The sequence below is a fragment of the Pundamilia nyererei genome, unplaced genomic scaffold (assembly GCF_000239375.1).
Source record: "Pundamilia nyererei isolate P.nyererei 1_Seehausen unplaced genomic scaffold, PunNye1.0 scaffold00101, whole genome shotgun sequence".
NCBI classification, from domain to species: Eukaryota; Metazoa; Chordata; class Actinopteri; order Cichliformes; family Cichlidae; genus Pundamilia; species Pundamilia nyererei.
Window position 1 is genome coordinate 750774 of NW_005187502.1, and position 27343 is coordinate 778116.

At 41.5% G+C, this 27343-nt stretch overlaps 1 protein-coding gene across 1 annotated transcript in view; it reads left to right on the forward strand.

The window, feature by feature from the left end:
- The window catches only part of LOC102205917 (partitioning defective 3 homolog), a 346721-nt gene that overhangs the window by 205811 nt on the left and 113567 nt on the right, over positions 1-27343 (forward strand). The window contains exons 15-17 of the mRNA XM_005740561.1: positions 2779-2926; positions 15678-15864; positions 26300-26448. Of these exons, the coding sequence (XP_005740618.1) occupies positions 2779-2926; positions 15678-15864; positions 26300-26448 (484 nt within the window). The remainder of the gene's footprint in view (positions 1-2778; positions 2927-15677; positions 15865-26299; positions 26449-27343) is intronic.

Below are 27343 nucleotides of genomic sequence, written 5' to 3' on the forward strand. Positions count from 1 at the left end.
AACGGAATATTAGTTGGTGGCAAACTGTGCATGAACGTGTCACAGCTTTTCGTAGAAACCTGCACCACTAAATATTCACAAGTGTGTTAGCAGAGGCAGCCGGAGCTAAAGCATTAGCATGCACAGAAGCAGATTTAATTAATACTGAATACACAAAGATTAAATTGCTGCAATTTTGACTTTGTATTATGTTTATTCCAATGTCTGTTTGCCATAGAAGCCAGTAAATACATTTCACATAAACCTGTCCGGCTCTTAGAGATAGAGGGGACTTGGTATTCCTTCTGAGATCTATTCCACTCAGTGCCTTCTGTACATAGTTTTCATATCACTTTGGTCCTTAGCTGCTCTCTCTGTTCCAATCTTTCCACATATTTCCACCTACCTCTTACCCAAAACCTTCCATCTTAATTCTGTCAAGCTCATGACAAGTCTCTGGCTGATCTGAGACAGATTAAAAAGTGCAGAGTGGCTGAATAAAGGAGAGAAAAGCGAGTTAAATAAATCTTCATTTCAACAATTTGAACCTTATTGAGTCTGAATCATCTAGGGACGTGCTTTTTATTAAAAGGCTGGCAGTGGCCGCGGCTCTGATTGTAATTGCGTTGACCCAGCCCCCCCACCCCTGTTTCACGCGCACTCGTGCACGCTTCACTCCGACATCTTCTCTTATCAACACGCTGTCCCGATAAAGTCTTGTGCTTTCAACCTCATTAAACCTCTCATTTATATTAAACAGCCGATAAGTCCTTCTACCCCGGTATGCATCTCCCAGGACGCACAGCTCCCGCAAGGATGTGATTTTTACTGCATCCACAATTCACCAGGGCCGCAGCTCCCACACCCAATAATTCTCCCCCTTTTTTTTTTTTTGTAAAACCTGTCATTTGTTCACAAAAGCCTCAGCAGCACATCCTCTTCTTTTCTCTCCCCCTCGTCTCCATCCTGCTCCTCTGTCTCCCTGCTGCTCTTGTTGTTACATTTTTACTCCCCTTTTTCTTGGCCGGGAGCCAGCAGAGTGTTGTGAGACATCAATATTAGCTGGGGCCTCTTGGTTTAAAGCGTGCTTTAGAGTATAGAGTTGAGCCACGCTGGACTGTCTAGCTGCAAGGGAGCTATCTGTAATAGGTCCTGTACAGAGAGTTCTTTTCCAGTGGATTCCCCTGGCTGCCCACAAGCTGCTATAAAGAACTGTGAGAAATTAGGTTAATACCCAGGTTTTATTTTCTTCTATCTGCTTTTTATTTTTCCCTATCTACTCCCAAACTCTTGGTTTGGTTGTTTCTATCCTAAATACCACGTTTGACAGGCTCTTGGCTCTTGAATACTCAAGAATATCTGTGTACACTGGTCCCAGACGATCCACTAACCATGTTCAGCTGTCAAGACTGACATACACTGACTGTGAGTGGGCTCAATAACCACCAGTGCAGCACATTGACCATGTGGCAAATGTCACTGGTCCATTTACTAGGGCTCATTGTTAGAGAGAGCTATCTATTGGCCTATGGGAAATCCATTGAGCTTTATCCAGCTCTGACTACTGCACGACCCGTTTCACACTGCTGAAGCAGAAAATACCGAGATGTAACCTGAGATTGATACTGAAGCACCGGTTCTATGTTTTTGGTGTATTGGTGGCACAGCACTGGGATCCATTCTACTGACCCATTTTTATGTGAACACCATGTGTGTATCACCTTGTAATCCTATATTCACAAACTGAAATAGAAGGAATAATACTTACACTTTACATTCTTCTATAGTTAAAAAAAATGACCTACAGCTTTATTGAAATGTATTGTTTAAAGCACAAGTTGTTCCTTTCTGGCTGTTTTTATGTAATGAAATATCTTTCTATGATAAATGTGAGCGGAGATCTTAGCATTAATATCAAGTAAAAAAATTTAGTGCTTATCAGAGTTTGCTAATGACAAAATACCTGCAGAAGTATTACATAGCTACATAGCACTTTGTGTTTCCTGCTAATCCTAGTTAGCTAGTTAGCGAACACTGATATGCTAAAACCAATGTTGCTTTTCTTAAAAGTTATTCAGTAGAGTATTTATTTACTTGATGGAAAAAGTACTTTGTTAAATCACTTGTTATATTACTTTGCCGTTACTCTGTAAAATGACTTGAAACATGTTGTCATGTAATATAAACCATATGCTATAGTTCCACATGCAAACACAAAATTCCGGATTCTGGGCTAGCTTAGCGTTAGCATGCTGTCTGTGCAGATGATCGCAAAGTGCTGAAGTTGTGTTAGCTGAATGTAGCATAAGTGCGCAGGAGGAATTTTTTTTTCCATTCTATTAGTGGTGTACAGATAACCGAAGAACCTTTGTAACTCAAGTAATGACATAATTGTAACTACTATGATGATAATTACTCAGTTTAGTACAGTAACATGTTACATTACAGTTAAGTGTTACTTTGAATGTGTTACACCCAAAACTGGTTAAAACTAAGATGGTGATTGGTAGCTCCTTCTTTATCACATCTTAGCATTGCAGCATTTGATTGTTCACGCTTGTTAGCATGTTGTCCTGTATTTGATGAGAAAAAGCAACAACAACAAAAAAAAATACTAATTTGACTCAGTTTCTTTTTTCAGTTTACGAATACTGTAAATACAATACATGATCCAAAAAAGTCACAGATTTAGAATGTAATTGAAACCTAAATCTGCACGTTACTAGTTTAGATTAGGCAGTGTGATTGTTTGTCTGTCTGATGAGTTGTAAGCAAGTCTTTTCTCCCCGGTCCATGTAGGAAGTCCCTGGCAGCCCTTCATTTTTGGAGCATCCTCTTAACTCTATTCTGGAGAGCCATGAACGACGGATCTCCAACACTCTCTATGAAACCACAGAGGGCCCAGACAGCGTCTCCACTCCACGAGCTAATACGATCGGACGCATTGGTGAGTGTAACATGTCAACACGTTTATTTCATTTTCCCTTTCTTCACCTTTATGTCTCTTTCACCTTCTGCTAGATAGAAATTACTCCACAAATTGGATTTATTTTTTGGCCAAGCTCTCCTGATTTACCCTGATGGGAACTCGGGTTGAGTTGTTAACCTCATGTACACTGAATGTATTTTCTGACATGCCCAGATCAATTTTAACATTAGCCAAAGCACCTCTGAAATGCATCGCCTTCACACCCTCACCCCCCACATCACATTCCAAGGTGTGCTGTTTCACTCTTTAAACCTCCCAGGGATTAATGTCAGACTCAATCCTCCCCACCTTCACTTCGCTCCTGACTGGTTTCACTTGGGTCAATTTCCATTCTGCCCAGATGACATCACCAGGCTGAGATCTCGGCTCTTCAGATGTATTAGAATTGGCAATTCAATCCTCGAGTAATCACTGCTGTCATCTCAGTATCAGCAGACCTTTCTCATATGCGTGCGTGCAGAAGCTGAAGGTGACTGCATCAGTGTGGGGAGGGCGTTATTCTGGGAAATGATGAAGTTTAGGCAAATGTATCTACAGCATTTTTCATCCTTCATTCCTTTTTACACCTCTTTTTCACTCTCACCTTCCTTAACTCGCTTTTCCCTCACATTATCTTCTTTATCCATATTATGCTTCTTGCCCTTTTGTCTCCTCCTTGCCCAATCAACTGTCTCCTCATGATCTCTTTGTCTTTAGTCTTTCTCCTTTGTCACCTATCACCCCGTCATCCTTCTGTACACTCTGCAAAGTGAATTTGTAATCTATCACTGATCTACTCTTTCTTCCTTTCTGCCCTTCTCTCAGTCATTCTCCTGTTTCTTTTCTATAACCTCCCCACCATCCCCACCCCAAGAGTGGTGCCACACTGCCACTGATCATAGAAGATCAGAGACTGTGTCAGAAGCATCTGATGGTTAATTAAGCTTTCAGATCAATAGGGCTTGCCCCTGACACTCTCGCTCCCTCTGTCTCCTCTTCTTTCTTTTTATCCACTCTTTCATCATGCTTTTCTCCTCCAGCCCCAATCAGATGTTTTCAAATTGGTTGGGTTTTTCTCTTACTTTGACTTATTTATTCCACTGGCTTTTCCAGTGCAGGTTTTTCAGAACACTGCTCTGATCATGAGAAGCAAAACTGTGGGGGCACTGATGGAAATGTTTTTTTTTTTTTTGGGCGATTGAAACCTCAAGGGTATGTAGCTCTCATCTCATTCTGAAGAGTGGGAGTCAAATGAGCCAAGTGGAAAAGTTTTCGAGGTGGGGGCGGAGTAGGTGCTAAAGCAGTAAGTTATCACAGCTAAAGCTCAGCTGGGTCTCAGATCTTTGACTCGGCTTGTCTCGCTGCAAGAATATGCCATTTCCTTTTCTTCTGTGTCTTCGGGCTGCCTCTGAGTCACGTCCTCGTTAACCCATGTCTACTTTCTCTGACATGTCTTCATCTTTTAAACTGACAAAATTCTGTTATTTAAGTCTACTGCGCAGTAACATTTATTCCTATTTATTTTTGCAACACAACACAGCTGCTGTGAAAAGACATGTAGCTCCGAAGAAGTGCTACAATAAATATGGTACTCCATTCAAATCAATTAAATTTTATTTATACAGCGCCAAATCACAACAACAGTCGCCTCAAGGCGCTTTATATTGTAAGGTAGAGCCTACAATAATACATTCAGAAAAAACCCCAACAATCATATGACCCCCTATGAGCAGCACTTTGGTAACAGTGGGAAGGAAAAACTCCCTTTTAACAGGAAGAAACCTCTGGTAGAACCAGACTCAGGGAGGGGCGGCCATAAGCCGCGACTGGATGGGGTGAGAGAAGGAAAACAGGATAAAAGACATGCTGTGGAAGAGAGACAGAGATAATAACAAGTGTGATTGAACGCAGAGAGGTCTATTAACACATAGTGGGTGAGAAAGGTGACTGAAAAGGAAAAACTCAATGCAGCATGGGAATCCCCCAGCAGTCTACACCTATTGCAGCATAACTAAGGGAGGATTCAGGGTCATCTGGTCCAGCCCTAACTATATGCTTTAGCAAAAAGGAAAGTTTTAAGCCTAATCTTAAAAGTAGAGATAGTGTCTGTCTCCCGAATCCAAACTGGAAGCTGGTTCCACAGAAGAGGGGCCTGAAAACTGAAGGCTCTGCCTCCCATTCTACTTTTAAATACTCTAGGAACAACAAGTAGGCCTGCAGAGCGAGAGCGAAGTGCTCTAATAGGGTGATATGGTACTACAAGGTCACTAAGATAAGATGGGGCCTGATTATTTAAGACCTTGTATGTGAGGAGCAGGATTTTGAATTCAATTCTGAATTTAACAGGAAGCCAATGAAGAGAAACTAATACAGGAGAAATATGCTCTCTCTTTCTAGTCCCTGTCAGTACTCTTGCTGCAGCATTTTGGATTAACTGAAGGCTTTTCAGCGAGTTTTTTGGACATCCTGATAATAATGAATCACAGTCACACATTGTCCTTGAACGACACCTCATATTGTATGTTGCACCATATTGGATACTTAAAACCCACAGCATACACCATATGGACAAAAGTATTAGGCCACGCCTCTTTGAATTCAGCTGTTTTCTGTTCCATTGCTACAGCTTTATAAAATCAGATATTCCCCAATCACCCTGTAACTGCCACAAATTTGCAGACCTGGTAATGTTAGAGAGCGGGGTCACTGAGTGCTCAAGTTCATAGTGCATAAAAGTTGCCAGTTCCAAACCTCCTCTGGCCTTAACATCAGCACAAAAGTGTGCTAGGAGCTTCGAGGTATGTGTTTCCATGGTAGAGCAGCTTCTGTAGGTGTAATGTGCTTTTGTCCATATAGTGCATCTTCTTAGATTATTTATTTTATTAATATTAATAATAATAAAAAAAATACAATACAAGTGGAAAATATCTGTCCAGCCAAAATCCTTTCATACGCAAGCTGAAAATGTTTGTTTTTTTTCTGAGCATTTCTTCTTGGACAAGTCTCCTGTCTTTACACTTGGGAAATCCCAATTCCCTCTTGATTTTGAAACTTGTTGTTATGTTGAAGACATGTTGATAGATGATGCATTTATCTTCTTCTTTATTTTCATTTGCCCCGACAGCCCCATGAATATTATTTTAGTTGTGAGTGGGCGTCGTAATTGGAAACTGTTCCTGATTGCTCACTCTGTCGCTGAGGAACTGAGTGCAGTGGTTCATGTTTAAACGTCTGTCAGTCTGTGACCACTTTTGTCAAAACACTAACGTCAGAACTGTGAACTATAGTGTTGAGTGCTAATGTAATCATGTAGAAATGTGTGCTCTGTACTGATGACTTAGAAAATCAACTTGTTAACAGTCATCACAGCTGATGGTTCCCAGTGCAAAACCGTGTCTAGTTTTCTCCCGTGTACATGCTGATTTCGTGGGGGGTTAACGCCTGAAGTGTAGTGAGGAAGTCAGATCCTGGATGGCAAAAAACAGGATAAGACTGACGTCACACTCTAATCACAATCCATAATAATGCGTGAGCATCTGTAAGAATACAAAAAGCCAGGGTAGAGATTTCATGTCATTTTAATTCTGTAAAAAGAAGTGATGCTTCACTGTCCTCTCTGATTTGTCCATAAATAAGTGCCGATGGCTTACTGTTATCCACGGCCCTTCATGACCTTGGAAATGATTTAATGTCAGCAGTGTCGTTATTTACTTTGGAGGCAAATAGCATAAATATTCCTGACATAATCTTACACACGTAAATTCATCTGCCATGCAGACAACAGCTACCTACTTTAATTTAAATGAAGGCAACGCATAGTGTTGTGAAAACACGTGTGAAGCTGTCACAGTGAAGTGCATTCATCGGTGTTGATGGTAAATGTCTGCGGGTTAGACAGAGAATAGCTGTTTTTGCTCCATCTTCTTCTGCTTGTTATTTCATATGGGGCTCAGACATATTGCCTGGTGCGTGAGATGTGACAGTTGTGGTTAGGCGACAGATATCGAGATTGGCTCAGCAAGGTCAGCAAGCATACAGCCGCCAGGGCTTGACTGACAACTTGATTTTGAGTGCATCTAACCTGCTAAATTTCTGAATCATGAAGGCCAGAGGTGTGGAGTTTGGGATATGGTGCGGCGCACTTAGTGCATTACCTACAAACTAAAAAGAACTACACGCTCGCGCAGAACCTCTGCAGCTGCTTCTACCCACTGATGTGAGCTGTGCATTCCCCTTTGGAGCAAACGGTGATTACAGACAAAACTCTGAGGCATTCCATCTCTTAAAAGACAAACAAAGGAACTCTCTAACCAAATCAAGCACTCTCCTCTGATGCTCCACTGCATTACGCTGCCTGCGCCTCTATAAATGAATCGAGACACAGAGGTAAATGGGATGGAATGGTTTTGCTGCTCAAGAATTAAGACCTGACTGTGATTGCGAGTTATTGCAGATGGCAGCAAGTCAATTCAGTGAAAATGTAAACTCCATATTTCTGCCAAGCCATGATTGTTGTTGTCGTGCTCTCTGTGTACTGTTAAAAAAAAGAGCAAATAGCTGCAATGCTCCTCAGATGCCTTATCTCACCTTACCTTAAGTATTGATCAGAAACCTGGCTCTCTAGTCTACACCCCATATTCACAGGCTGCCTTTCTTCTGAAACACGAGGAAAAGGCCTTGAGTCTCTGGGGTAATTGGTGCAATTGAATGAAATTATAGGAATCATAATCATGGCAACAGCAGAGACATGCTCACACAGGAGACAGGTGCTATTAAGCTAGTATAGTGCCATTACATTGATCATGTGGACACTTTTGCTGTGATCTTGCCTGTAGTATTTTGGGCTGTCATTCAGGACTGTCTGCTTGGTGTGCAATTCAGCTGATCAATAGTTCCAGGTAGTCCCATTCTTGGATTGTTTCAGTAAGCCGTGCAGCTCTGTGATGCTGTCAGCGTTAGCTTCACACGTGCATGAACACATCATGGCCAAAAAGCTGTATCTGCAGTCAGCAGGTGGTGAACATAAAGCACTCTGTTTGACTCCATGCTCAAAGTAGATGAGTTCTTCACTCTACTTTTTGCTTTTTTTTTCATGCTATCCTTCCATCCATGCCCGTGTTTTGCCCTCTAAAGGTGAAGGGATAGAGATCTACCAAGTAAAGCAATAGAGAACTATCAAAGAAGCCGTCTCATTTACACAAAAAAGTAGGAAAGAAAGAAGGAAAGAGGAAATATGCAAGAAGGAAATATGGAGCCAAGTAAAATCTCCTGCATGTGCTTACTGTGACAGCGACAGTCAGGGTTTTGCCACAAAGGTCGTTAGCATCACACCCAGCTTTTGCCTTTCCGTTCTGTCTAATTGAAAAGTGCCACCGGGTGTGGGATCCACACGCTGGGGTGAAAATTAAGGCTCGTGCACAAATGCTTTCTGTGCATGTGGCTTTTTGACCCAAACTGAGTGCATGCCTAGCAGCGAGGGACAGGTAGTGGAGTTAGACTGGAGGTGGGAACCAGGCGAGCAGAGTCCTGCTGTTGTCACACAGGAAAGAAGGTGTTTGCAGGATGTAATGTGTGCGATGCAGGCAAGGGTGTAAAATCCTGCAGGCACATTGACCCAAATTAAAAAAACAAACAAAAAAAGGTACTTGTAGAAGTTTATTTTACCCTTTAGTGATTAAAAATCCTATAAAAAAGTCATCCTTTCTTTATGCTCACCTGTCAGAAGAGTAGCGAGCTCTTTTTAAAATCAGTGCGTGTATATAGTGTTACCCTGAAATTTGACCCTTTTCTCTGCTTTGCTGTGCTTATTCTTTTGAAGTGGCGTGAGCGTAAGTTTAGCAGCAATCTTTTTAATGTATTCTGTAAAAAATAAAATAAATAAATAAAAGGCAGCAGTATTTGCAAGATGCACTTTCAAGATGTTTTTCCAAAGAAAGTTTTGCGTGACATATCACCTTTAAGTTATAAAAAAACATGAGCGTGGTAATTGGCGACAATTATGGGGGTGAAGGAAGTTTTACTTTTAGAAACACTTGTGCATATCAGCAGTGTTGTATTTAAAGTATAATTTGTGTGATATTGTGGGAAAGGGAGACTCTAATCATAAAAAGTACCACACAGTAACTCTAATTTGTGTATAAAGTACAAACTAATGTTGTAAACCAACCCGTTACAATGAATCAAGTGAAAGTACTTTTTTTTCTTTAACATACTGCTTCTGGATATTGAGCTACTCTGGCTGCTGTTTGTGTGGAAAAAATATTGATGTGATTATGATGCTGTTCCCTGAAATGCCATCTGCAGGCTAAATAAAAGTCTTGGATGTGAGTGCTGTTCTTCATTCAACACCATCGATGGCTTGACCTCTAGAAAAGAAAAACCTTTTAGTTGCTTCGTGGTAAAACGTCGCAGAGTGGTGGGCAGACGATGTATTGAAGACAGTCTTTGCCGTAGCGATGACTTCCATAAATTGATGTTTTAGCATTAAGCTGTCATCACCTTAGTTTTCCAAGCATACGTGTATAATAGACACACATTTGCCAGTATGTGGTTATAGGGACCTTCAGCCAGGATTCTAAATGTATAAGAAATTGACTGGATGTTAAAGGTTCTGTTCTTGTGTCCATGGGAAGCATTGATCATCTCCACGTGTCTCTATAAGTCTCGCACTTTAGTAGCTGCTCTTCATATACCAGACTTCTTGATGCCGTGTTTCCCTACAAGGAAGAGATTGTCATAAAGCCAATCTACTAAATGCGCTGATCAATAGCATTAATGAAGGAATCCCTTGTGGAACACTGCTGAAAAACGGCACCGATGTCCCTTGGTGTACATAAAGGCTTTCGGCTTCTGCTGGTATGTACTTAGGGTGATTACCCGCTGCTATCCGTGTATGGGTCTGACAGCTGTGACAGCATGGATCAACTAATGACCTCTCCTCCATCCACATCAATAGGCCAAAGTTTCACAGAAGGAGGGAGAACATAGAGGAAAAGAAAGTGTGAGAGTGCGTGATGGGACAGAGATGGAGGAAATCGAGCAGGAGAGGGAAGATGGAGTGAGGCTATTAGTGTGACCTCTCACCTCACAGCTCAATGTTTCAACAGGTAATGCTTGGTCAGAGGGCAGAAAGAAGAGAAGAGCGATACTCTGATCTATTTGGATGGATGCAGCCAGGTGGCCTCTGGAGCCAGAGAGCTCATCCGTCTTCGTCCGCAAGCTCTGTTAGAGGGAGCAAGAACATCTTTGCTTCAGTATAGTGGCATCGGTATCAACTCATAGGAATTTCAGAAACACGTGCAGAGAGATTGGCGTGGCTTTAGCAATGTAAAAGTGAATATGCAAACTGTTTAATTACCTTTCACCTTGGAGGTTATGTTTTTTGGTAGCGTGTGCATGCATCTCAACTTTCTGTCTGTAAACAAGATAGCTCGGCAGGGGTGTAGAGTGGGGTCATGTTTAATAATGCTTTAAATTTCGGCTTACATCCACCAAGGCCTGCAAGGTCAACTTAATTATTTATTGGTCAAAAATTGACAAAAATCCTTAAAACTATGATTTTTGCAAGTGTGGTGTATATTGTAAACATGCAGAAGGTAGTGTATAAAGACTTAAAAAGTGATAATAATGTTATATAGAGCTGTTTACTGCTAATGTTTGTTTTGACAACATATAGGGAATGATACATCAGGATTTTAAATGTCACATTACTTCGGACCTCTGACATTTTCTTCAAGGTTAAATAAGGTCAAACTTTCATAAAATGTATTTTATCTTTAAAACCTGGTTAAAATTCTGCTGACTTAGTTTGTATTACTAACATTTAGTAAATGATACTGGACACTGACCACATCTGACATCTGACCTCTGACCTAACCTTTACGTTTCTCTGCCTTTCTTTCCGGTTGACCCCAAAATGTGTTATATCTTCATAAAAAGAATGAGAATGAGCTGCCTAGTTCATTAGAAATCTACAGTCATAATAATAAACAATGAACTCAAGTTATTCATATCCAATTATTTCCAAATCAGTGGCTATTATCCATGACCTACTCCTACATAATGTTGCATAATAAAAGTAAACATCTGTCATGCTGCCCTTTTCTGATTTTACATTTAAAATTGAATTTATACAAAATACAACACTGTTCCCTTAAAAATTACCAGAATGTGAGCTGCCTTGGCTGAGGCAACACTGAAAAGTCATTTTCTAACATTACAATTAACAGCCAGGGTGATCATGTTGGACTTCAATAGGTGTCAGCGATCCTGTTAATCCTTCACAATGCACTATTATTGCTAGATGGCAAACCACACCAAACAAGCTGATTTATTTTTAGCAGAACAGAAAATGTAATGAGAGGGGTCCCAGGGTGTTGTCTTCTGTGAGCCTGCTTCTGTCAGTGTGACTCACATGAGGCTATCTTTAATCACAGTGTGAGAAAGGTCATGGTGACATCATCATATTGCCACAGGTCTCTTTCCTTAACCCCAAAGATGGTAAGCATCTATGTAACAATTACGTAATAGCCCCTTTGTAAAACATTAGCCTGCTGTGAACAATTACTCATTATCAGAGTAAAAATAGTCCCTTCATGAATCAGCATATGTATTTCTCAGATAAGTGAGTTGAAGTCCAGATAACTGCATGAAAAATTCCATAGTTTTAGTCGTTTCTTTTTTCTTTTTTACGTCATCACCTCAGGGTGCTTTATAATGTAAGGTAGAGACCATACAATAATGCAGAGAAAACCCCAACAATCAAACAACCCCCTGTGAGCAAGCGACAGTAGGAAGGAGAAACTCCCTTTTATCAGGAAGAAACGTCCAGTAGAACAAAATTTCAGAAGAGGGGCAGCCTTGTGCTGCGACTGGTTGGGTGTGATGGGAGTAAAACGACGCTCAACAATTACACAAGAAGGCCTTAAGAATATTCTCTCTCATTATTTCATCAGCACTTGTTTGCATTTAGAATCACTTCTCCATAACAAACAGAAGTGACTTTCAAAATGCCTCCATCACTAGTTAGTCCGAGTTCCAACACACATGACTGTTCACCGTGTCGATCTGGCTGTCTCGTCAGCTACTGTGAGGAGCTGATAAAAGACAATGGTGTTAAAGCAGTGAGTGAGCAGCTCCATCTGAGCCTCGCTGTTCCAAGTTGCTGAAAAGCGTCTGCCTCTATTCCCACTCCGCCCTTTGCTCAGCCAAGTTTTATGAACCACAGTGTGATTTAACTCGTATCAACATATTGTTCCCTGTGAGCCATTTTCTCTTTGTCTTCTCCAGCCAACCTTAGTCTCGTCTGTTTCATTGTCCCGGTTAGTCATGTTCAGAGTCAAGTATCATGAGTAGGCGGGCTGTGATTTCCCTCTATGCTGATTATGCTGACAGCTGCAGAAAAGCATTCGCTGCAGTTTCTAATTATATTTTCACCTTTGAAAGCATCGGCACGGCCCCGGTTTTTCCTGCGCACTCTTCATACAGTGCTGTAGTGCATGTGCACATAGGCACGGAAGTGGTAACTGTAACGACTTTTCTTCTGCAGTGGTAGTCACTTGTGTCAAGGGGTCCTGACTGGAAATATTTCATGAAGCTGGGAGAAAAGCCTGCAGACTTTCTAATTAAAGCAGTGTCCTCTAGCAAAGTGGACTGTGACACAAGTGTACGTAAGGTGATTATAGATGGTGTGTCGTCTTAAAGAGAGCATATTGTAAGTTTGAGCAAATGTTCCGTCCGTGTGTGGTGTAAGTGAACATGCACTAAAAGTTTTAAACTTTTATTTTGGGTGGTTTTTTTTAGTTTTTTTTAGAAAGACATAGTTAATACTCTGTGTCTGTTCAGGGTTGCTGCTGCAGTCAAAGTCTCTGTTGCTGATGCAACCGAGAAGCAATTCCATCTACTTACTAAGGGAATGTAAATGCAGGTATAAGAAAAGCCCCCGTGGAAACACAACCGCAGGGCATCTTTTACTGACACTGTCGCACTTTTGCTAAACTGATATATCCTTAGAATTCTACACGTATATTACTTATACAGATTTACAGAAGTAAAACCATAATTATTTATTCTCACTTTAATAGACTGTGCAGATTTTACTTACCTTCATTTCCCTTGATCCTAGACATTATTGAAAGAAACTATCATAATAACTTGAGAAATTACTTCAACCACTTTTATTAATAATCAAAATTCAACTATAAAATAACTGAATTTTCTTGGTCTGTCTACTGTGAGAATGATACATTTAGCTTAGCCTAATTGACTTCCTGGACTTATCACTGCCATTACTCCAATACTCCTGATTTACAGTACAGGGGGAATTCAATCACCTGCGGTTCTCTGTCAAGCTGTCTGAGTGAGAAATGGCCTTCATTTCACCTGTACAGTGTTGGTAGCCATCTTAACTGCTTTAGATTAGCAATCTAAAGACAAAAGGACTTGGCTCTCAGTAGAACCGGTTAACAGATGCAAAAGTATGGTCATGTGAAAAAGAAGGTTTCACATGACTTTGCAGTCACGGGTGTAGTTAGTAAAAAACTAAGTACCTCTATAAAAGCAGCCTTTGTAAGGAGCATTCAGTTTGCTGGTATGGTGCACTCAGATGTGTGTTAACACAATGCCACAATCTTCCCAGGAGTGTACATCCATGTAAATCCCCCCCAAGGTTTGACTGTGACTCTGCAGGTCTCAGTTAGAATGTTAAATATTAAAGTTTAAGTTGGTAGATTAGAAAATGACTGAACAAGTATGGCTTGTTTGGAAGTGTCCCCCCTTATCTTTTAAGAACAGCAGCACGGCTGTTCAATTGCATCTGAATGAATCGAATAGTGGAGTTGTTTGTTATGTAGTGTTACAACACAGCACAGCGCAAACACTTCATACCACCTCTGAAGGACAGTGATGGAGGGGGTCATGATTTGGGATTGTCTTGGAGCTACAGGACCTGGCCATCTTGCTGTCTTCAAGTTGACCGTGAGGTCCTCTGAGACAAATGTTAGGCCAGCTGTTGGCTAAAGTTTGGCTGAAAATAGTTCATGCAACAGAACAAACACAGCAGCAAATCTACATCAGAATAGCTAAAGACGAATCAAAGTTGCAACAAGCCAGAGTCCTGACCTGAAACTGACTGAAATGCTGTGGCCTGACCTTAAAAGAGCCCATTTAAGACTTCCCACAAACCCCAATGAAATGAAACAACACTTTTTTAAAGAGCACTCCATGATTCCTCCGCAACGACACAAGACACTGAAAGCTGTACAGAAAACAATTACTCCAAGTTAAAGCTGTTAAAGCTGCAGTTACCAAACCTGACAGTTTCTTTTAATGACCACTTGAGCCTTGCTACACAAGCAAGTCAATCCCCATAGACTTTCAAAGTAAAATGTCAGCCTTCACAGCAATATGGTGGTACTACAAAAACTCTTTGGCCTCCATAGATAATTTCCCAGTTACAAGACCTGTACGGCGGAAACGTTTTTTGGTGTTGTTTTGTGCTTCACTGGTTTGGATTGGACAAATCTCCTCTGTCACACGTCAACATGGCAAATCACCTAAAAAACGCACCTTTCCACATTGATTTTTGTTTGACTTTCATTGGCGCTGTGAGTGCTGGATAAGCGCGCCTTTATTTCTGTCCTCTCCCACGCAGCTCTGTTTTGTTTCTTTGTTTTTTTTTTCTTCCCTTTTTTTTAATCTCCAAGTACCGAAACTAAACTATACCGCTCGCTGCTGCATTGATTGGTGCTGAGATTTACTTCCACAATGTGCATTTATCATTCGTCGGGCCCCAGTGAAATTAAATGACTCTCAGATTCACGTTGGGATCCTGCCAGAGTAAATATTGTTGTCTGCTGCTAGTGATTACACACAATTGTTCCTAAGCTATTAAATTTGCAAAATACCTCTGTGATAATGGAAACAAAAGCAACGACCACAGGAAGTCCAGAATCTCTGAAAGACTTTGTCTAATGGCAAGCAGGTGTGTGGCTGAATTCACGTCTCATCACTTGTCTCGCGTTCGGATCGGCCACGAAGAAATCGTGCGCAGATCGGCTTTCAGAATGAAGCTTCCGCCTCTTCATTGTAATGCCACTTCTCATGCTGTTGAACAACCCTTCTGTTGCCCTTGGCGCTGAGTGCCAGCACATTCCTCATTGACTTTGACTCCTGAGGAGCAGCAAAAGAGCGATTCAAAGAAGTCCTCAGCGGGGAGGGTCAGGCGGGACAGAATACAGATCAGGGGGAGGCCTTTTTCTGCTTGTATTTGTCCTTGGAGGAGAGTGAAGGAGAATAGCTAAAACTACCCGGGTCCAGAACTTTTGCCTGTGACATTAAGAGACTGGATAGAAGACATTAGAGCACTTTGTGTTTGTCTTATGAGTCCTCATGGCCACTTAGACTTTCCATGAGTGAACTGTGCTATCATTTAGAAGATGTTTGTTATTTCCATTCAGTACTGCTACTCCAGATAAGAGCAGAAATCCACTAGTTTTGCAAAATAACGTCCTCAGCATTATCTGTTTGCAATGTCACGCTGTTAATTAGGAACGCAAGATAAAATTATATTTACACAAATATGTCTGCACATGGGGTGTGTGCGTTTAAAAAAAAAAAAGTTTAATAAATGGGTCTTGACGCAGTTTTGTATTTTATAATTGAAATGAAGCTCAAATATACACGGTCACACTCCATTTGCTAATCAGTCTCTCCTTGTCCTGGTTTTTCTCAGGTCGCTCCCAGCTCTCTCCGACTGTGAACATGCCACAGGACGACATAGTAATGATCGAAGACGACAGGCCACCCCTGCTCCCTTCCCACCTGTCTGACCAGTCGTCGTCCAGCTCCCATGATGACATGGGTTTTGTGGGAGAAAACCAAGTTCCCTGGATTCATGAGCTGCCCGGACAGAATGAATGGTAAGCTGCAGGTTGTTCTCACTTTGTGGGAGAGTCGGCTGAATTATTTATGGCTTGATGGACTTCAGACGGCCCCCTTTGTGGGAGAGAGTAGGACAGAGTTTATATGATGTGTAGGCTGGCTAGTTTGTTAGCACAGCCAAAGTCTCCACCGCTGAGGTGGGAGATTATGTTTACCCAGAACTGGTCCAGGAAAGAAGAGCATCACAGTTTTTGGATTGAAGATTTTGCAGAATGTCATACCAGTTAATTATGATTGTTTATTTATTTTTTGACCGAATGTGCATGCATTTTCAGCAACTATTTCCCACATTTATTAGATATTGTAATGGTTTTTCCTTGGTAGAAATTGGTAACGAACCAGGAAATAAAGTTTTCATATCGTACACCAAGTTCACTGTAGGACAGTAATGACATTCTGCTTTAGGACTCTGCTTGGAATCCTAAAATATGAGTCTGGGTATAGGTGTGTGTGTGTGTGTGTGTGTGTGTGTGTGTGTGTGTGTGTGTGTGTGAGAGAGAGACTGTAATGGAATCAGCAGCAGTAGTCACACAGCAACACTCTTGGGGACCCATATTCTTCTTCCAGCACTCCAACCCTCACCACCTGTGGGATTTTGGCACCCCACTCAGTCTGCAGCCCGACTGGTGCCACCCTCCTGACATATTTCGGCATGTAAATGAGACTTGGATTCTTCAACATTTTCAGAACACCAAGCTCTTAAAGAGTTTAGCTAGATAAGAAAAGGAACCAGTAGACACAAAGGAAAGAAAAGGGGTGAGGGTGTAGAAAAAGGAAAGGCATTTCAACCCTTATATCTGCTTTAAAATAGCCAGTAGTTACTCTAAAAATTCCTGACATTTCCTGAATTGATTGCATTGTTCAGTTACCGGAAATGTATTTCCAAGACATCCAATCATCTTGTAATTCTTGTCGGAATGACAGAGACAAAAGAAATCAGCAACTGCATTTCCACTCACCACTCATTGTTTCTAATTCTTGCATTCTTTCTTTGTTGTTGCTGGTGGGTTGTTTTTTTTGTGATGATTGGCTGTTTGAGGCCACATGGATGGATGCAGCAAGTGGCTTGAAGATGATGTTTTTGGCTGCCACAGATAGAGATGCTCTGTCTGTTTCTCTCCTTTTTATTATTATTATTTTTGTATCGTTTTCCCTGGAGACTCTCTACCCTCTCACGCTTCTTTTTCTCTCTCTCTGTCTCATTCATTATAAATGACTGGATTTGCTCAGCATGCCTGTTGTGCACGTGATGTCAGAGGTTTGTCATAGTGGATTAGGTCCACAGCGCATGGCTGAAATGCACTCAGGTTTCCTCACACGCTCCCCGTCTATAAACTCACACAAATGCACAACCGCACGCACATATGCACACGCACATGCATGATGTAAGCCCATAAGGCAGGAGTGCGCTATATAGCACTGCCTAGGGTTATTCTGAATAATTCATGTCTCTCTCTCACACACACACAAACACACATCATGCACACATTTTTTTTATGCAAATGCTTACAGCTGCTTAAACGCATCAAGTGTGTATCATCATTCTGACTGACTTACACCCTTTCTCATTTCCCTTTTCAAGTGCCCCCAATATCCCACCAAACACACACGCACACACTTATACACAGAGTTAACAGGCGTATTGAGCCAGCAGGGGATGTGGGTCAGCCAGACTCCAATGTACCGGAACTGTTACTTTTTAATTAAGCTCTGCACCAGTGCTGCCAGGGGTCTATATGCACTGAATATGTATTGTACAGAACTGTGAAAGTCTCACCTTTGGCTTCCAGTATTATTCAGCCTTCCATCGTCTTGGGAGATGCCTTGCCAAGGCCATACACCTACAGTGAATACACAAAGTGCAAAAGAGGCTGGTTGGCTGATAAAATCATTGTAATTCATGACCTTTCTGTTATTGGTCTTCACTTTTTTCACTTACTGGAATTGAACAAATTCACATTTGGTGTTTTCTGCTATTTAATTCCCTTTATTCATTTGTTGTTGTTGTTTTTAATCACTTTCACTCTATGTGACTCTGTTCACACACACTAATACATACCAGCTGCTTTGTGACATTCATTCAAGCTTAGTTTGTCTATCAGTCGTTTCTGTTGCTGATTTCAGCCTTTTTATAAAAGTACATTCTCAGCTTTCAGTTCAATTCCATTCAGCTCAGTTCAATTCAGTTGTATACATGTTGTCTACATAGCACCCCGGCAATCAGACGGCCCCCTTATAAACAAGCATTTGGCGACCATGGGAAGGCAGAACTCCCTTTTAAGAGGAAGAAACCTCCGGCGTAACCAGAGGCAGGGCTGTGGCCCTCAAGATAAATGGTTGGTCATTAAGGAAGATACCCCATCTCATATATATTGTGATGAAATATTAGAACAACCTGTTATTTCTTTTATTCTTAAAATCACTTGGTACTATTTCCCCATGGTGCATGTTTTGAGTATGTGTGCTTGTCTTTGTTCATATTTTACCGAGTGAAAACCTGTGTTTCCCTCCCTTCATACTTAGTGCTCCCTCAGCGTTTCATCACTTTTACAGGCCTGAAATGAACATAAAATGAGTTGTAAATATTACAACTCTGCGTTTGTAGATCTTAAAATGGTAATGCACAAAGAGCCGATCTTTTATGTGTTGTTGCTATATTACAGACCGTTTTATTGCTATGATTGTTACTACTGGCAGTGACGTGTTGCGCTTAGTCAAACTAGATTGGGACTTGAAGTCAGTCACTAGATAAAGTCTGCCCCAAAGTCTAGATAATCTACTGTAAAAGTTCCTTAGAGATGCACTTGACTGAAGCTGCAGCCAGCTGTAGAGATCGGTGTTTGCATTGCTTAAGTCCAAGATGTCAGTGAGCAGGGTTAAAGAGTGTGTGAGCATGATTCAAAGAGTTGATGGAAGCCAGCACGTCTGTCAGGTTCCACTGGGTAAACAAGCGGTTGTAAATTATTACTTTGAATATCTGTGGTCCTGACCTGAAGCAATAACTCCCTAAGCTGTGCCTCCTCCTTCCTTCATTGGTTTGAATCCAAAGCCAAACAGGAAAGGCCATGTCCAAATGATTTACAGCACAACAGATACAAAGAGAGGTTTGATATTACAGCTTTGCACAATAATTTGGATCAGTGCAAAGATGAAAGGTTTTTTTTCTTCCAAACATGGAACAGTGTCAGAGAAATTTAAAAAAACTAAATGTATTTTAACGTCAGGCTCTTTTAAAGATGCAAATGAATGTTTCTAGTTTCCACCTGGTTTTCATCCCACAAGTTGACAAAGTGCAGTTGCAGGGTGTGTCTGTAAAAAACGGTCCACTTCTAGTTGTTTTTAAGGGCGCCTTTATACTCCAAATAATGAGCTTGTTGTTGTATAATCTCAAGAACTCTGAAATAAGACATCCAAATTTGCAAAAAATCACATTTTAAGATGTTTACTTTCAGTCAGTTTCAAAACTAACTGCTTTCTAAAGTGTCCCTGAAAGGTCAAAGGTCACTGCAGCAAAGCCCCAGCAAATAGAAGAAATGCTGCAAAAGCTCACAAAAAAAATCAAAAGTGAAAAACCTTCCAGAGAGACAATAATGTGACGGAACAGCTAACAGTAGGGGACAAGCTAACAGCTAAACGGCTAATAGCAACATGTATCTACAGTATTACATGACCCATGTGATTAAAACACACATTGCCTGCATCTTTTTCTCCCTCACAGCACAGAAGAATCCTCTGCTTCTTTTAAGTCTTAGTGCAATCCTTCGCATGTTTTGGTTTCTATCTCTTCGGAAGCTGTTCCCTAAAAACACTTCCATTGTGGGGGGTTTTTGCAAGATTTTTTTTTTTACTTCCTTTGTGTTTCATTCAGTCTCTGTTGTGTTTTATGTGCTTTTGCAGTGTTTTTCTTTGTTGCTGGTGTTTTCTTATGTTGCATTGTATTTGACCTCTTAGCGCCACCGTAGCTTAGAGACAATCACAAAGTTTTACTTTTACCTTTGATTCTGTCTGCTCAGCACCATGGGCTACATCTGTGTAAATCTGTATAAATACTGCTCCTTCAGTAATCCTTCCCTTCGGTCCTTCGTGAAATCCTCACTGAGGATGCATTCAGCTGCGTCCTTCAGAAGCAAAAGTACCAGTTCTTAAAAGTACTCACATGTTCATATTGCAGTGTAGCATGGGAAGAAATCAAAATAAAAGACTGTGCTTGGGAGAAGACAAGTGCTCAAATCATCTACTTGAAGATGAGTCTCTGTGAGAGAATGCAAATTTCTCTCCTCCTAACAATAAAAGCTTCCTGTTTCCACAGTGATTTGGTTTTTAGTTATTTAGCTCCTCATTAACCCACCTCTATTTCTCACACTAAATGTAACTGACTCTAATAATAAATCAAAGTATAATATAAAGTATTCATGACAAGTATTCAACTTGTCAAGAAATGAAATGTAACAGGTGGCAAAAGCAATGCTTGTAACAGCTTATCAACACCTTTGCCTTTAATTACAAGATATTATAGTATATACTGCATTTTATGTTTAAAATTTAACTTTTCCCCATAAAGGCCATTGTGTGTTAAATGCCCAACTTTGAAAGATAACCATTTTTACACAGTAGTACAGTGTTTTGGTCTCTGTGGCTAGTTCCACTTGGATACCCTGTAACTGGGTTCAGTTCTGCTACTTTAAACTGTTGAAGTGTAACCCTTGACAGTGTTTACAGTTTAAGAGCTGTTATAATATTATAATTGCCTGGGAAAAATATGACCAACTGTTTGTCATAGTTTGTCCAAGAAGTTCATTCAGCAGTTTTTACCACTCAACCTCAAAGGCTTGGGGTGTTGTCATCACCCCGGCGGGTGGGTGGCTAGGTGGGCGATGTGGACACCAAAATTCATGAATATGATAACTTGAGAACCTAAGTGATGTATGATTTTCAAAGTGACACCACAATTGCATCTCCTTGCATCTTTTTTATTTGAATACCGGTGATATTACACATTATAAGATCACAGGTCAGATTTTCTGAACATCTTGCGAACACATTAACTCAAGAAGGTCACCAGCACAAGTCACGTAGGATTTTCAAATTTATAGGTGTACTTACTAAGAGCTACTAAGTGGTGGCACTGGCAGCCAACAGTTTTTGGCAATTGAAATCTTAGCATTTAAATTTGTGTGTTACTAATAATCTGATATCTCAGTCTCTTCATTGCCCCCGTTAAACCTTCTTATCTAAATAACATAATTTTGTCTCATTTCTGTGCCCAGATGCCAGTAAAGACTCAAAATAAAGCTACTGGAGTTCAAAAACTAATGACTGGTGTTACAGTGCCTACGTCCATTTTCTATATACAACTTGGAATTAAATATTAAACCCTGGGTTTCACGGAACACCAAGTTGCAGGGTTACCTGCCACTACAAGTTATTTTAAAATAATAATAACTAGTATCACAGATGCAGACTTATTCAAAATTACCCGTCATTTTCTCACTTGGACCGTTAGGGGCACTGTCACAACACTAATCTACACAAGACTACCGTGTCTGCCCTCGTCCTGCTTTGGACCTCAGCCTGGGTAAGGCTGACAGAGTGGAAGATGGGTGTCAATTCTCATTAAGCGGAGAGAGAAGAGAAACGGACAGCAAGAGCGACGGAGAGGAAGCATGAGAGCGAGAGAGAGACAACTAGACTGTGTCCTTCTCTGTCTTTGTGAGATGTCACAGGTGGAAACATCATTTCCCAGGCAGCTCCGAAACACTCTGTCAAGCAGCAAGGATGGAGAAGGACTCCAGACAAGCGTACCCACACATCCATTTTTCACACCCGCAAATACACACAGCCGTGCCGGTGCTCTCAGTCTCACGAGTGTTTAGATACACATTGGCTGGTAAACAATTTCGCAAATTAACATATAAAGTGGAAACGGTTCGCGCGGACACGAACAAACAAACTTTGCAGGCGGACTGCCTACTTCGGTTGACTCCCTAATAGTCTCTGTCATCAGCAGTGTAACTAAGGATCACAAGTGCTCTGTTAAGCACATGTTTTTCCCATCAAACTATCAGCATAACTACATATAAATGCAAACAGCCCTGCAGCACAGGCGTGGATGCATTCACACACAATTTCACTAATCTCAAATTTCCATTTAAGTTGGTAGTGACTTAAAGGCCAGACGGCTCACACACTCACACAGCTTCACAGCATATTTGGACCTTTTTTTCTTTAAATGCTATCATTCCCTTCTAGATTTATGAATACGGTGAATATGTCTCATTTCTGTGCCCTCCCTTCACCGACTTCCTGCATCGCACACTCTGTGTCTGTGTGCGACCTGCTCTGTGTCACTGTGACAGGAGTGCAGCTAACCTAGCCTGCGCACGCACCAAAATATATCTTTGCCCGGTCCTTGTCAGTCGTCATCGTGTACGAGCAGACCGGAGCAGTCCATCTAGCCAAACTCAATTAAAAGCTTCGTAAACCAGGCAGGGAAAGAATGAGAGGGTCGGCACAGGAGGGAGCAGACGGACAAAGAGGTCTTAATTGATCTTGTTCTCTCTCTCTCTGCCTCTCTCAGCAACTTCATCACAATTAAAAGGGAATTACGGCAAATCGCAGGTGCAGCTGCTCCGCTGTGTGGCACTGATCGAACCGCGCTGTCTTACAGTTTTTATATCCGCGTTTAAAGTCTGATGATTTATGTGTGCAATTAAGCGAGTGAAGCAAAAGCAGCTATATGAGACATCCCTTGTTAAAATCCACTTGCGTTTAAGAAATAAACAAAATAAAAGTAATCTCGTATTTCACCTTTCTTTTCTACTAGCCAGTATTTGGACTGTCTGGTGTCCACTGGTGCACATGCTAGGAAAACAAACCTCTGCACCAACTTCTCATGCAGGACTTCATACAGTGATTGAAAGCAGCTCCAAGCTCCCCGACTCAGCTATGCATCCAAGCAGTCAACTGAATCGCCCTCCTCAAACCTCAGAATAACCATTTCAGAAGCACCTTGCTGGGCATTGCTCTCCACCTCTTGCCCCCTCTCCAAGGCGCTGAAACTAATACAAAGAACCCCACCCGGTCAGACTTAGCTGCACTAAGAAGTAGTAGAGACTTAACTCTTTGGGGTCAGTTTGAAACACAAGTGAAAAAGGTTTGAGTAAAAGAAAGAGAGGAAGTTTGAAAAGAAACAGTGTCACCAGGGTAATTGTGAGCGCAGAGGGCTTTTAACACACGCCGCTTAGCAACGAGGCCAATGTGCAGTTTGACACGTTCAACTTCCTGCGAGGAAGTAAGGAGTGATGTAAAATGTAAGTTAAAGCTGTGGATTTGCCTGTGAGCAATCCTCAGCGCTGTTTAATTTTAGATGATGGGAGCACTTTGAATGGGAGGAAAGCAGTAAGTAATGTTCTTACTATAGTGATCATAGCATGTGTATGCATATAATTCTGTATGTACCCTATTTCCCCCATTAACGGATGGACCAGACAAAAAAATATTCATTATGGATCCCATTATAATTTTTTTGAATTCTGTGACTGGAATTTTGTTTGAGTCACTGCTAAATACAAAATAAAGAATCTGAAAAACCCACTAATGTATCATGTAACATCTGTCTAAATACAGTCCAGAGACGTGGACTGGCTCGATGGTCTGAAGAAGGAAGTGTGCCATTCTTTAGACGACCGAATTCATCTTCTAATTGGCCACGCTGTATTTTTCACTTTCAAATCCTGTTGAATCCTATTGAATATCTAAGGTAGCTTTTCCAGTGGGAATGCTGTATGGGTCTCAGCTTCACAGGCTCAACCAGTCAGAGCTGACTAAACTAGAGTTTTGAGCTTAAGAAGCATCTTAAACAAGGACATAGTTTTTGAAAGCCACATCTCATTGATGACCACTCTGTAATTCATACATGTACAGATGAGGACTGATTAGCCTCCTTATGAAAGCCTTATTCTTAAAAACCATTTCCAAACTGCTCTTAACCAAAACAAGGAGTCTGAAACACAGCTTTGGTTCTTCACCAGGTGCGCCGTATGTCTTAGATCGTTATCGGTTGGAAGACAAAACGATGACCCAGACCCGGTTTTACTGCTGACTACTTTGATTTCTTTCAAAATCTTCACATATCCATCTTTCATTATAATCCTTCTACCTTGATGAGATTCCCAGTTCCAGTCACACTGAAGCGTTCCCCCAGCATAATCCTCCCACCGCCATGTTTCGCTATGGGGACGATGTCAGGCCAGTTTTTCTGGGTTGATAATAATATTGACACTTGCCATTTTTGCTAATAATTTTGTCCCCATCTTTATACTTTCATTAGCAGCTGTAAACCTTTGTGTTAGTTTACAGTGAAAAAAACAAAACATGTTCTGGCGAGAATGATGCGTGAGATTTTAGATGCTTTAATTGGCTCTGAATAGAGTATATATAAAAAGATGTGAAGTCTACACGTGCCTTCAGCCCAAGATAGTTTAAACCTGTGATGAAGATTCAAACTCAGGAACTGCTTGGCTGCTGGTCATCGCCACCTCTTTAAATAGTTATGGCTTCTGAGACCTGAGGTGCAGGTTCCAACAGCAGGTACCCTTAGCTTAAAAAGCAGTTCAGAGCAGCACAGTTGCCGCTTCTCTTCAGGTTACCCTAGACCCACATGCTAGGCATTTAGTCACTGCTCCGTATGTGCCAAAGTAAATCAGAGATGGTGCTAAAATGGGCAGCAGCTTAAACCAACAGCTCTGGCCTCCAGCTAAGTGAATTTACACCACCCGCTCAGCTGCTCCCTCTTAACTTCGCTCTTTCTTCGCGCAGATTTCTCACTATTTTTGCTCCGAAAAAGCTGCGTGCCCTTCTGGTCCCAGCTGCTAATTTCTTTAACTGCTCTCACAAATCTTAGTGTGGTCATCAGCTCTCTGTACCCCTGTGTGATTCCCACCTGCTGGTTTCTCACTTTCACCTATGTTGCCTCCATTTGCAACTCAGCTCCATAACCCAATACCAGTGAGAGTAAATGAAATCTAAATTCAGGCTGAAAATGCATCCTTTCCCATCTGCACAGCCTCAGTCACGCTCCGACACATGACATTTGCAGAGACAGAAAAATACAGGCCATGCTCGCCCTTTTTTTTTCCTTCTTTTTTTTTGCGGGGCTCAGAATGATGAGAGGAGGAAAAAGCGAGGGATGATGTATAAATGAATAATACATCTGTGCTGTCATTCTTCTGTTCCTGCTCCACCTCCCTCTCTTCCTGTGTCATCTGGAGATGGTCCTGCGAGACAGTCTGATCTTAGTTGGGATTGTCAGGTATGGTTGACGGTAAAGCAACACATTGACGCCAGCCCCCTCTGCGACACATTGAAGCAGCTCTCTTGTTAAGTGGGGTTGACGACCTAAATAAGAATTGTTTACATGGAAACGAGTGCAGGCACGCCTGCAGTTAGCTGATATTCCAAATACCGAGGACTGCTTGAAGTAGCATCTGCTCCAAGAGGATACGTTTACAAATATCTACTTCCTCACTACTCCTGAAGTTACATAGTTGCAGTTACGGCTTTCGATTTTGCATAAAAGCTCCACAAATCCAAAGAAATGTGATTATTTGATGAAAATTCTGCTGTTATTTAAACGCTCGTGTACGAGCACCATGAGAACAAAAGAAATGGCTGCGTGTAGCATTTATTAGATTTCACTGATGCTGCATCCCTACCTTCCATCTGCCCTGAAATTGCAAAGCGCTTCTCACCTAATTGTAAATGCACGTCCCTGCATGCAAATGCCAGTGTCCGCCTCTCTCGACCTCCTTTCCCTGCTCCCATCCGATTTTCAATTAAGATCCAGACAAAGATAGAGGATCTCAAACGGAGTGTGCTGCAGTGGGATGGGCCTTGCTGCTGCTCCAGACGTCCTGGAGGAGGGCGTTATTTGAGTGGCCGTGACCCCAGAGAACCCTCACCTTACCTGGGGTATTATACACATCTAGGCCAAGGCCCTGCCTCCCACTTGTGGTGTGTCCTGAACCCACTAAGCATACGTGTAGGTGTCCTTGATGAGGAAAGGCTTTGAAATGAAAGGTGTGTGTGTGTGTGTGTGTGTGTGTGTGTGTGTGTGTGTGTGTGTGTGTGTGTGTGTGTGTGTGCATATTGAATGTCGATGGTCATTATCTGATAGCAAAGGGGTATTTTAGGCTGAGGTCTGGGGTTGTGTGAATATTAATAGGACGATTTTATTTCTTATCATCAGGATGTCTCCTGGCCATGTAAGTGCAACTTAATGCACTGTGTAGATGACTGAAAAAATGTGTCTTCAATAGAATTATCTCCAGATGAAAAGAGTGACTCTACACTTGCCAGTATCTAATACTTCTACCTCTTTTTGTCCCTCTGTCTTTTTTTCCTATCAAACTGTAGTTCGCTCAGTCCGGACGCAGACCCTGGCACTTCATTCCAGAGGGAGGGGTATGGTCGCCAGAGTATGTCGGAAAAGCGCACGAAGCAGTACGAGAATCCTGCACATCTGGAGATCATCAAGTCTCGCAAGTCCAAGAGCATGGATTTAGGCAAGTGCTAAGCCCGAACCATCACACAAACACACATCTACAGGGAAAAGTTTGACAACCTGGGGAATGGACTACACTTACTGTATTTCCTGCCTTCTTGTCTTAGCAGTTTCCCTTTTTGCACATCTTCTCTCTCTTACACACACACCAGGGCCACCAGAGCTGACTTGGATCATGTTTCAAATTTATTGTCTTGCCCATGGACTCTTTGGCAAAAGGACAGGAGAAAGCAGGACTGCTGTGTTTATGTACAAAGGGCCGATTTGTCCATCACCAGAAACCTGTATTTTCCTGAGCCTGTGGCGGTTACCTGTCAGTGTCCTGCTAAATGACAAAATATTATTTTCCTTTCTTTTGCATGATTTAGTCCAACAACATGCATGTCAGTATATGCCAGAAAATACTGGTAGCTTAATAGTTAGTGTGCAGATATGATCATACGTTCAATCTTGTCTCTGCAACAAGTTAATGGATTTTTTTCTAAACTTAATTTCAGGCAGATTACTGATATTACACAAAAGTAAATTCACCTCATGTACTACTTTTTTCTTTTGAGCAAGAAGTGTTTTTCCTGGTTTGGCATCCTAAGCTTGGCCGTACAAAGAAAACAATCCTCTACCTTGTGATGACTGCGTGTCTCCTTTCAATTTTTTTCCCACTCAGCACGGCTAATCTGGAGGTTTGTTTGCAGTAAACAAACCTCCAGATTGTTCATTGTCACTCAGTGCTCCTTTCACCTGCTGGACACCTCAAACGCATCTTGAACTTGTGACTCCTCAAACACTTGCTGCTCACTTTATCCTGCTTACCTCAGTAAATGCACTTTCAAAAACAGTAATACACACACAGTCACTTCAGTCCTGTCCAGCCACCACCTCTCCTCTTTTGGCCTCCA